Below are 13,149 nucleotides of genomic sequence, written 5' to 3' on the forward strand. Positions count from 1 at the left end.
AATCTATCACGTAATAAAAAAATTCACAAGTTCGGCGAAAGGAAGCACAAAACAGGACGTGAGGGTTGTGTAAAATTAGCGCTCATTCTTGCAGATGGCAGTCTACGGGCGGCCCGGGAGGCCTGCCGGAGAGCGCCGACACCCACATCAGCCACAACGTGACCAACTTCGAGTTCCTGTACGAGCCGTTCTACGTGGCGCCCGACACGGTCCCCCAGCACGACGAGCGCTTCGTGGGCTACGGCTATACGAGGAACACTCAGGTGAGTTCTGGAGGAGCTTTATTATGCTAAGTATGTCTTTGCACTGTTGCGTGTCTGTCTGCTGTGCTGGTCGGGGTTGTGGGCGTCTGTGTACCGGCCAACATCGAGTTGGAATCGGATCTAGCTGACTAATTGAACTAAACACTAATCCCTTTCATTGCCTACACTGGGGTACTTCTAGAAAATTTAGTGATGGACTTACAATACTGTATTTATTTAGATTGGCAGTGACAGGTATATTGAAAACTTTTAAATGTAAATTCCCTGTAAAATCGGGATACAATTTTATATTGTTTCACATTTTCAATAAATTTTGCAACTTAGTTAAAAAAATTGCTTAGCAAGAGCAGATCTATCAGGAAGCCTAGATGTTTCTGTATCAAATCTGGGCATGCGGTGGGACAGCTTTCAAAATATGCTAAGTATATTAAAAAGTGCGGAACCCTTACCCTTACCAATACCCTTTGAAACAAAGAAGGGGCCTATAAGATTGAACCATCTTCACCATCGTGATTATTATTCGTCTATCCCTTATCCGCACCCAATGGTGCATAGGGCACTGCATCGTATTGACGCAGTGTTATCTTGATCATTAACACATGAAGGAAAGGTGATCAGCCTTCCGCTTCAGGTACCAGTCCAGGGTAATATTGAATAAATATTAGAGTGAAAAAATCACTTATATTTATTTGACCCCCCCCTGGGAATCGAACCCGGGACCTCCAGAACGGCTGACCATTACACTACAGAGGCGTACAATTGAAGCGTGATTATTTATTTTATTATTTCATATATTATATTAAAATAACAACTGTATAGTTTTTTCCACATTTGTATTTTATCTGACTACTGACCCGGTTTTTTTTGCCTGCCTCCGTGGTGTAATGGTTAACGTATTTAGTTACAGCGCTGGAGGTCCCGGGTTCGATTCCTAGAGGGGGTCAAAAATATTAGTAGTGATTTTTTCTCTGTAATATTTATTCAATATTACCCTGGACTGGTACCTGAAGCGGAGGGCTGATCACCTTTCCTTCATGTGTTAACAATATGAAGAAAAAAAATGTTATCACCTTTGAATTTCAGTCTAAAAGTTAAATAGATTTTAAACCCATCTGAGTATGCCTATTGCCTAAAATCAAATGAAAGCCCTTCACAAAATACTTTTAACTCTTAGTCACCCCCCTATATTCGCTTATCAAAATAAAACAACGAAAAAACTGCATAGGTAGGTATTAGTATTAAAGTGAATTTGGTCAATATTTGACTGCGGTTCGATATTACTTGTTTGTTTTTTAATTTTTCTCGTAATTTTCCGCGGAGTTTTCTGTATCGAAACATTGTTTATTTTGAATTGATTTATTTAGACTTTCAATGGTTTTGCATCCTAGTCAGGGCGATCAAAATTTTGCTGTTGGAAAGTTGTAGACAAAGTTGTTATTAGATGCCTTGATGCGCAGATGCAGGTAAAAGAGTATTCGGTAGATTTATAAAGTTAGACAGGATGATGTTGCGCTAAGGTGAATTAAATTATTCATTAAAGAAACCACAGAAATATCCAATAATATTTTATGAATCTGTTCTCTTAATAAATATGTATGTGTGTTTGAAAATGAATCTCTTAACTTTCTTTTGTGATAGTTGTTAAAGTACACTCACACTCATTTTATGAATAAACATACAATGAAATATTCACGAGTTTCAGTATTTTTATACCATTTGGGCGATAAAATTTTTATTCATGTTTTACTCTCGAGTATTACGCACTGTATTTTTTCAGTAATTTAAATCGACTGTATCACGTGAAAAAATAAAAGGATATTAATTTGTTCAGCAGAGCCGAAATTCTATTTTACATAACTTTTGGAAACGGTAGAAAAACACGGTGAATCAATAAAAGCTTTTCGGTGGATTGGACGGCGCCATTTTGATTAATTAATTTCTTTGATTGATTGACGAAGCAGAACCTTTTTCGGTAGGACTGTGGTGGGGGATACCGGGGCTAGTTGTAACAGGAGCATGTTCACACGAAAAAAGGAGAAATAATTCCGATGCCACAGCAAAAAAAAAACTCTTTTTGCTTTTGCTTGATATTTTTTGCCACCTTAGTACGATATGCGCAGCCTTCAATTTTCGAATGGGATATCTCAGATCTCTTTTTCCACTTTACAGAAAATACGTTCAATTAATTGCATTGGATAAATAATGAATTCGTAATATTCTGTGGTTAAAATAACTATTTTCGGACGGTTGGGCTTTTAGTCAGTTATCTTTCGAACAGTTGTCTTTTCGGCAAAAAGTCTATTTGAGAAGTTAGCGTTCATGCAAATCGGGCAGTTAGCTTTCGGGAAATCGACCCACGCCGATTTGAAGCTGATACCATTTTTATATCCTGGTAATCAGGACTCTTTTATGAGCAAAAACGTGCATGTTAAATTTGCGTATTTATTGTACGTACGACTACGTTGAATTGCCGAAACGGTACTATCAAAACGAAATCCGACTAAACGAAATTTTAATTATTCACGATTCAATTAAATTGATTCCACTCGTCGGGCATAACTTAACTTTTGTGTTTAATTAACGGACGAGTTTGGAGCTTTTCATTTTCACGTTTTGTCGTAACTTTTACATATTGATTTGTCGGATTATTTGAAAGGCTGATAAAACAACACGTTTATAAAAAAATCTCTGTTTGAAGACCGCTCAAATAATTCATTGTTTGCGTAAATTGCTTTTCGACTGTGGCCATTAATTTTTGTTTATCTTGCGTTCGTTATGCTAGCTTTAAATACGGGGGTTTCTACGCCTTTTTATTTAAATTAATATTTCATCAATATATCTGATTCGTTAACATATATGTTTATTTGTATGTAGAGTACATAAGAGTATATTCCTAGTGTGAATATCCAAAGGACAGTATTTCCGTATAATGTTTTCGTATTTAGGAAACAGTAAACAACATAATCAGAAATTATGTAAGGAATTCCAAATTGCTGTGCATGTTAGTGTTTGTTTATCATGTTTATGTCATGGTACCATTTAGAGATCCTGGATTCAATATAAGCTAACTAACCAGTGGAAAACGCCGGTGAAATGTTGTCCTCTGAAGCAATTATTTCAAGATTTCAATTTATTAACTTGATTTATTTTTAAACAAATTAATGTAAATATACATCACCTGCAAATAAATTATTAACTACTTACGTTAGCGATGCTAATAAATAAATAAAATATTAACTTAGGTACAAAACCCACATTTTCCCACCACAATTCGCCACTTATGCTTGTGAGTTTTCGAAACAAATGATTAAATAAAAAAAAAATACCCAGAAGCCCCGCCTGATGGTGGTTTCGGAAACCTTACAATTGTTTTGAAATAAAACTCATATTATATAACACATTGCCTGTTTCACCTTCCGAGGTTAGTTTTGAGTGTGTCCAAATACTTGTTCACAAAATCTGGATTAGCTCCAATTACAGGAGTTATTTTCATATTATTTTTTGACATTTCATCAAAGATGAAGAAGAATATGGAAGTCTGGGCATTTCAAAAAATAATATGAGAATATTCCTGTAATTGGAGATAATCCAGATTTTGTGAACAAGTATTTGGACACACTCAAAATGTTGAGTTATTTTCATATTATTTTTTGACATCTCATCAAAGATGAAGAAGAGTATAGAAGTCTGGGCATTTACGGGGCTGACGACTGTCATAAGCTGCTTTAAGTGATCATTTTAAATGCCCAGAGTTCCATATTCTTCTTCATCTTTGATGAGATGTCAAAAAATAACATCATTATAAAATCGTTCAGAAAAATAATCAAGTTTATTATTAGTAAACAATTTAGTTAACATATATGGTATAACCTTGACATAGCAAATCCTGTAAATACTCTTGATTAATGCCATAAACTTATACTAGTTTGAAACGGTTAAGGTCAATACCGATGTTTAGCCGAAGCAAGTAGGTAACGTTATAATTGTTTGTCGAGTGGGCCCATCCATCTTGCGCCGTGCTTCAATACCAGCAGCCTCTGTCCTCCGCTAGGTTTAACAAAGCTCGCCATAATTGACGATAGATTCGCCCCGAGCTCGGGTGTAAGGTTTTTCTGGTCTGGAATCAGCTCTAATAACCGGATGGTGACATTAATTGAGTGGAGCACTCGATGGTTTAGTCGTTCAGCCGTGGAATATACGGGGGCCTTAAAAGCTTTCCTCAGACGTACGCTGAATGGATGACAACTGGCTTTGACGTCTTAATACCTGCCTCCTCTACCAGGAGGTGGTCGGGAGGGTTTCCTGACGGGGTGAATAGTTGCTCTAATATTGTCGGCTTCGGAAAGCGCTTTATAAAGAAAAAGCTCTGCCATCTACGAAAAAAAATATTCTCTAAGTTACACAAAAATTGCATGTCGAAAGACATAATTTTGGTTAGGATAGTTATGATAGTTTATTCTGACTTGCGTTGGTAGTAGGCGCAGTACTTATCAAGCCATATTTTGTTTACAAAACAGTTTTATAAAGTAACAAGAAAAAAATACTGTTAAACACAATTTAAATAAATTTTTAAAAAATAATACTTGCAAAATAATGTCACCAAATTAGCCCACTCGTGCTTGCAATCACAATACTTTACAAAATTACACAATTACCATACATAAACAACACATAAATAAAACTGTATCTAATTTTTGGAAGCATTTTCTTAGAAACGAAAATTATTACTTATGAAATAATTAAAATTGCGTGAACAATTATTTTTAGTCATGAACTACCCCGTAAATGGTTTATAATTGTGAAGTGTCGATAAACTTTATCTTTAATTGTAAAATCATATATTTTTTATCTCAATTTAATGGTGCATGGGGCACGACCATAGATCGACGCATTGTTATAAAGATCGTTAATTACATGAAGACAAGACAATCACTTATGCTCTTTTTTGTTTAGCGGCTACCATTGATGCTTTTTATGTCTGAATAATATATATATTACCATAAATAATACATTTTACACACATATAACTACATATAACTTGACCAATTCCACTACTATGAAGATAAAACAACATTTTTTTTTCATATACTGTTTATTATGATGGAACTGATTGAAATTACAATAAAGGCTCTTTCTTTTACAAAGAATACTTAATGAATTCGCGCATTCATGAAAAGTATAAATTATTAAATAAAAGGAATATTTTCAATGGTGCAATAAACACATTTATACCAAGTAATCGCATTTGAACGTCTCAGAAATGAAATAATGAAAACTATGGTACCATTGTTCTATCTAAGTAAAATGGCCAATTGTTCATTCAACAATAACTCAGGATAATATAATATAAATCATTGTAAGGACGACTCTTATTTAGGGTATTATACAAATAATTGAGTGTGTACTTGGACCTTTACAACCTAAATCTTAACTTATTGTTTCACGTGCTCAAGTTATTTAAGCCCTAACAAACTGCTTGCTGCTGGCCTTTTGAATTATTGAGGATGTTTTGTTTGATTGGAATATTCTTGTTGGTATAAATTATTTTGAAGAGTAACATAAATTCAGGGGTGCCTATCTTTTTTTAATTAAAAAAAATTATGATTTATATTTGAAGCACTAACTTTGTGATTTTCCATTTTACAATTGAAATGTAACTTTGTTTTAAAATCACTATACTTTTTTGATTTAAAAACATTTTCAATGATTGATTCGGCAGCAGATTGTGGTAAAACTATCCATTTTTAATTTAAGTTTTACTGTGACACGTGTTTTGATGCATTCCGCATCATTTTCAAACAACGTGTCACAGAAGATTTTAAGAAATAGTTGTATTTACTTAGTAAAACTTGGATAAAAAACATTGAATTATTATGGCCAAGAAACAGTACACCACTGAGGCAATGGAAAGAAAGAGGAGAAAAGTTGAAATAGGTTTTAAAGTTGAATTATACTAATAAAAACAATAAAGGCTAGGATAGTCAGTCACCAAAGCGTCAGACGCTGTCATGTGTATGTTAAGGAGTTACTGGAATAAGAGAAATTATTTAAAGGAAGGAATTACTCATACCATTTTGATTGTGTCCAAATACTTCACAAATCTTGGTTTCTCCACAAAGGAGTTATTTAATATTTTTGACATTTCAACACAGATGAAGAACAATATGGAAGTCTGGGCATTAACAGGGCTTACGATCTGACATAGGCTGGTCACTTAACACATGTGTAACATTCACCATTCTACCCATGATTACAACAACACTACTCAAATGTTGGAAGTCATACATATCTGATCCATATCATGAGTTGATTGAGTTCGAAACAGCCATTTATGATTGGATTCAGAAAGCTCTTATTTAGCAGAGACTCTTTTTATTTGTATCCAAATTTGAGTAGTATGATTATCAATCGTAGGTATAAATAGTGGTGAATGTTACATGTGTGTAAAACGGTAAAGTTATCACTTAACCAGCCTATAATGGGAAGTAAGCCCTTAAATGCCCAGACTTTTCTACATCTATGTTGAAATGTCATTAAAAAATTAATGTTTGTTTCGGGAAATGATCAAGATAAGTTTATTTTATGTATTAATTTTAAATCAAGCACAGATTTATTGAGTCTACTAAGTTGTATTTTATTAACTAAAACACATAAAAAAATTATATTTTGACGATTGTTTAGCCTAGTTTTGGCATTCGTTTGAAAATGCCATAACTAGGCGACACAATTGTCACAATATTAATTTTTATGTGTTTTTGTTAGTAAAATACAACTTAGTAGACTCAAAAAATCTGTGTTTGATTTAAAATTAATATGTAAATTAAAATGGAGTTCTACAAATTAAACGCCAAAAATCAATAAATAAGTTTATTTTATTGATTGAAATTTTATATTACAATGTAGATACAAAATCTGATGATCTGAATGAACGATGAGAATGTGAGTATTAAAAACGAGAAACTGATTCCACTTCAAAAGTATGAGAGAATAAGTTAATTGATAGAAGTTACAGTTGTAAACTTCTCGTCTATGCAATGTCGGCGGAGACCTCTGTTTGTCGGATTGGGTATGCTTGCGGTGACATCTTCGATCGGCACAAAGTTCTTGTCTGATTATGTACATTGTCTGATGCTCTCTTATCCGGCGCCGCTTTAACCGGCCTCTTCTAGGAATGCCTTGCGCCCAAAATACACGCAGAAAAGTAGCAACTTAGAAAAAAAATTGCGGCTTTAGAAAAAGTGTGGCTTTTTCCTGTACATATATTTACTACTACCATCACGCCGTTTTCCCGCAGAGGTAGGCAGAGAGGATGGAAAGCCACATACTTCTGTCCTGACATACACTCCTCGCCTCCTTCACATCCATACATCTAGTCAAACATGCCATCCGACTACGCAGACTTTTGACACCGCCAGATTTTAGGTTCTGATTGATCTGATCGTGCCAAGTCTTTTTCGATCGTCCTCGTTCTGTTTTCCCTATAACATTCGTCACAAATATTTTCTTAGTCATTCTCTCGCTATCCATTCGCTCCACATATCCATACCACCGTAAAGAACTCTTCCTAATCTTTTCAATTATTCCTTGTTCAGCCTAACATTCCTTTCTTATATCTTTATATATTTACAGTTTGTGAAATGCTAATTTTTAAAGTGCGAGTTTTTAATACAGAATAAAATTTCTGTTTTCTTAATGTTTTAAAAAATATTTTTTTTGTCGCGAAAGTTTTTTTTTTAAAATGCGTTTTTCACTACCTTCTCTTTAACCAGCTTTTTCGTTAGGTAATTTTGTTTTAGGTCCCGTCTAGGCCGGTCACAAGAGCGTCTACTGAACATGTAATAATTTACTAAAGGGACACACTACACCATTTCAGTGCTCTGTACTCCGCAAGGGAAACAAAAAAAAGCAAAAAATTCATGCGGTGTTATTTTAGTATGTAGAAATCCACTGGTCACATCGATATCGTATATTTGCATAAAAATATCATTTTTAAACCAGAGTTCGTTCATAAATTTTAGTTTATTTAGGCACGACGTGAAAGTTATAAAATAAACAAGTCCGCAGCAATGCACTCGACCAAATGGCAATGCGGATTGGGATGGTTAACGAATTAAATTAATAAACAATGTACACGGTGAACCTGTACGATTGTTTTTGGCCACCATGACAATACGATTTAAAATATGGTGGTCAAAATCTGAGCATCGCCACTACGCGACACATCGATAAATCAAGGCAGGATCACTTATTGTCATTGTAAATTACGCTGTTTAATACTTTGACTGCCAGTGGCAGCCACCAGTAGCCGACACGAGGTATTTCAATTGCGTCTCGTCGGCAACCGGAGGCTGACACTTTGAAGGAGGCTGACACCTTATATGTATTGTCATGTAAAGTCTATATAAGGTACAAAGTGTCAGCCACCGGTGGCCGACGAGACGCGATTGAAATGCCTTGTGTCGGCCACCGGTGGCTGACGCTGGCAGTCAGTGTTAAGACCCAGTACTTGAAATATCGTAACTTAATTTTCTTTAAACTCAGGTAACATTTGATGTAATTAAATTTGTTTCTTAAAACACCTTGTTTGCATTGAAAAAATAATATTTTATTCGAAATAAATATATGCTTTTGAAAAAAAAAAAGTTATTGCTTTCAATACTTTCCTTTGTAGGGAGTTAAAAATATACAAAAAAAAAACAAAATATAAATTTGATTTAAATTCTGAAAAACAAAAAAAATATATATAATATATTTTTAAAAAAAATCGTTGACGTTCGAATTTGACGTTTGGTTCTCACCACTGTCGGATGCTAACTGAATTCTATTATTGCGACTAAGGCTTTTATGTAATTATCAACTCTATTTCTTTTATGTTTCACCTGTGAAATTTCTTATTTGGATATTTTACAATGATACGGTCAATTCAAATGCAGTAATGATACTGATTACGTTTTTTTGTATCACATAAAAAAAGTAATTGGAAAATTTAATTCAATAATAATAAACGACATATTTTTATTTTATGTAAAAGGAATGACCCGCAAAGTGACTATTTTAGACGCTTGTCTGCAGGTAGGATAGTAAGGATAGGGAAGGTAAATGTGAAAAATACACCACAAATACCCAGAGCAATTGAAAATAAATATTTCTTGAATTAATTTTGCAATTTGCGTGAATCAAACCCGCGACGCCAGTTTCGCAGTCGAGCGTCTACCCAACTACGCCACGGCGCCTGAAATTCATATGAGTATTCGAAGTTCGTTAAGTTATTTACTCGTACGATGTAATATAATTTCAATGAACAAACTGAAGAACTTTGTAAACTATTATAATATGTTAAACATATTATAACATACGTGTCTATGCAACCATCCCTTAACAACATAAAACCAAATTATGTAACTTAATTTTGTATAAAATTTAACCCTTAAAGTTATTTAAAAAATCTTTTATGCAGGGTTAAATTTTGTAATAGATTTATATTATCCACTGACACTTCGTGATGGAATTGCATTTTAAATTTATTATTAGATTAAATCCAATATTTTTAGCTTTTCCACTTTTTTATTTGACCAGCGACGAAACCCGGTCGCTGGTCAAATAAAAATGTGGAAAAGCTAAAAATATTGGTTTTAATCTAATAATAAATTAAATTTTGTAATACTCCTTATAATTTTACGTTACATAATATTTTATATCAATTATTCACTGTGAATTAATAAATACATGAAAAAAAGAGGTGATTACATTTAGGTTCTCCATCACGTAATTTATTGAAATAGTACTAATAGTCGTTTTTAATTAACAAAACTATTCACTTGTCAAATTATTTGTCAAAAAGCATAATTATCCTCAAATTTTTCCCTTGTTTTATATTAAAGTACCACACTAAGATATAAACTTGTATGTGTTTTTTCAAAACAAATGCCTTTATAACCATCTAAAAATTGTATTGGTGATAATTCGAATATGTTACATGAATAATATTGTTTTTTGTATCCACTCAATTTTTTTAAGTCCCCTTAATTACGGTATCTGTGAAAAATCTGTAAGGTACCATAGCAAACTTTGAAAAACATGTCCAATACCGTAAATGAGGTCAAATAAAGTGTATTAACTTACTCAAAAACTATATCGATCAATAAAATTCCATAAATATAAACTTAACACATTTTATTCACCATATTTTTTTCTGTGGATATAATTTATTAAACATTTATATCGTAACAATAAAACGTGTTCATAGTAATAAATACTCGTCTATACTATTTCGGCGATTATCCTTCATATACGGTAGTCATACAGGAGAAAATGACCAAGCGCATTTTTTACAAAGACGTGATCGTTGACTATTTGATATCATACTAGCTTAATATTGCCCTGAAAAAAATCCCAAAGGATATTAAACTTGGAAGTATAATAAATTGACTTATTAAAAATGACTTACTGCATTAATGTTTATTTTCTTGCCAAAGCAAAAGTGACTTAAATGGCCCTCCTGAACATTTTACGTTTTTTTAGTTGGTCACTTTCTCCTGTACGACTACGATATGTAAAAGATAACCATTGATGCCATTATACTTTAAGCATTTTGGATTTCTTTTAAGGAGTACAGGATTCACATATTTTTTCATAAATTCAATGAATAGAAATTCAAGTGTAGCTAGTTATAATTTTGTTGCATCATTTATATCATCGGCGATTCCGTTCTCCCCTGTGGTAACGCCCGTTATGTGATTCACGGTTTGGACAGATCCCACGGAATTCTCGTATCGCGTCGTTTGCAAGAGAAGTCGATGGAAATCATAAATATTTCCGATTTTCGTCCTTTCGGAGCAATTTCCAGCAGCTAACGAAGACAAAGACCCCCAGAGCGTTTCCCGTGAATATGTAAAATATTTCCCGGGGCAAAAAATGCGTGTTCGGGAGACATATTTCACACTTTATCCAATATGTGTTCTGGGATTAGGAAGAATAGATGCGGAGCGACTGGGAGAAACACCTCCATATGTGCGGAATAGTAACCCGATGTATACGTACACCGTACACGGTACACACCACGCGATACACAATACACATCCCATATCTCGGCGAATGTAGCTTTATAATTTAATAAAGTCAACTTTTCAATACAAACGTGACTGTTTCGTCGTGATCAACGTGACAATTTTCTGTATTGTGCTTCCCGCCTGAGACTTTTTTGTTTCCGACAAGCTTCAATCAATTTTATTTGCGGGCATACTGAAAAGCCAGGATGATTGTATTTTCTATTGACAAACACCAAAGTTGGGTGTTTGCCAATATTTTATAAAATAATATTTTGTTTTATGTCCAATTTGTTTTTCGAAATTTGAATATCAGTATTTCGTTTCAGCGTGTAAGCGGCACGGAAAATAGGTTCAATCGGCAATACCCGTGTTCAACTATTCTGAAACGTTCATTCTTCTGAACACATATGGGTCATGTGCAGTATATTTATTATTAAAATTCATTCGAGTTATAAATAAAGCGCTGTGGAGTTGTGCATTTTCCTAACAGTTGTTTTATTGCACGCACCTTTGTGTATGCTATATTTATACATATTTAATATACCAATAAACGAATGTTAATACATTTCAGACTATTCTAGAGATATGATATACGAGTAGTATAGGTAAGCCAAACCACATGTATGGTACAGTCTGATTCAGTATGTTAGAGGTATTACTCAGCTATGTAAAATACTTGATTCCAGCCATTTACCATGCATAGGTACTCTGAATACGTTATTCAGTACTAAGCGAAACCATTATTCAACTTACAAAATATAATAAACCTATTATTATAAGAAAATCTGAAAAAGGTATTTTATAAAAATCATTATAAACTCTGATTTACGGTAAATATATTCTCGAAAACACTATTTTTATTTATTATATTCATTCTCAATTACGTATTTTGTTAATATACATGAACAAACTTATATAAATCGTAAATTTTATTAAGTAATTCGGTAGTCACATTGTGGTGCTATCTATACATTTTTAATTTTAATTTACATGGTAAATACCACTGTTTCCTTGTGTCTATTGTGAGACGTGTGTTCAGTTTTTGAAATATTTAAATATAATAAATTTGTCATAATGGATTTTAAGAAATAGTGGTATGTACTAAGTGAAACTTGAAATATTAGATTTTTTTTAGTTATTTTAAAGGTTTGAGATTAGTTTATATTACATTACTTAAACTATCGATCGACTACCACACTTTTCATTAATAATCTCACTTTTACAATTATACCGAAATCTGAATCGTCATTTATGTACAAAGAAGAACAAAATTTTTAGCTGAGGAAAACAAAATATTAAGATTACATCTTGTGTGCAATCTTCATTTTCTAAATAAATATTTACCAGCACTCCGGCTCGGAGAGTCGCCATTAAAACCTCGTGTGTAAGTTTTCAGGAGACCGTGTCACTTTCAGCTTTCCTTGGGAATGCTAGCTACATCCTTTATTCTGTTATGCGTCCCTGGCATACCATAATGGGCCGTTGTACGAAGAAAATATTTGTCGGCATGGGGTACAGGTAGGTCGCTACTACACCTCCACCGTATGTCGGGGAATTTCTGCCACAAAGCGGAAAAAATCTTTGCAAGGAACCTACGAACAAATTAAGTGGAATGTTAGCGAGTTGATTAGTTTTGTCGTGGCAAGTGATGGAAAACTTTCGCAAATCTAATTCTTTTCTTTAACAAAAATACCACAACGCAATTGTTAATATACTTTGTAATTATTTTCATAGCGAGGATTCTCACTTTATATACATACTATATATTTGATATATTTTCTTGCCCTTATCTGCACCCCAATGCTGCATAGGGCTCTGCATCATATAAACGTAGTGTT

At 33.5% G+C, this 13,149-nt stretch overlaps 1 protein-coding gene across 1 annotated transcript in view; it reads left to right on the forward strand.

Moving 5' to 3' along the window:
• The window catches only part of LOC148303414 (beta-1,4-glucuronyltransferase 1), a 117,003-nt gene that overhangs the window by 8,713 nt on the left and 95,141 nt on the right, over nucleotides 1–13,149 (forward strand). Inside the window, exon 3 of the mRNA XM_088269978.1 lies at nucleotides 95–263. Coding sequence (XP_088126104.1) covers nucleotides 95–263 — 169 coding nt within the window. The remainder of the gene's footprint in view (nucleotides 1–94; nucleotides 264–13,149) is intronic.

The sequence above is a fragment of the Brachycentrus maculatus genome, unplaced genomic scaffold (assembly GCF_059751285.1).
Source record: "Brachycentrus maculatus isolate JH-2025_06_01 unplaced genomic scaffold, ASM5975128v1 h1tg000370l, whole genome shotgun sequence".
Lineage (NCBI taxonomy): Eukaryota > Metazoa > Arthropoda > Insecta > Trichoptera > Brachycentridae > Brachycentrus > Brachycentrus maculatus.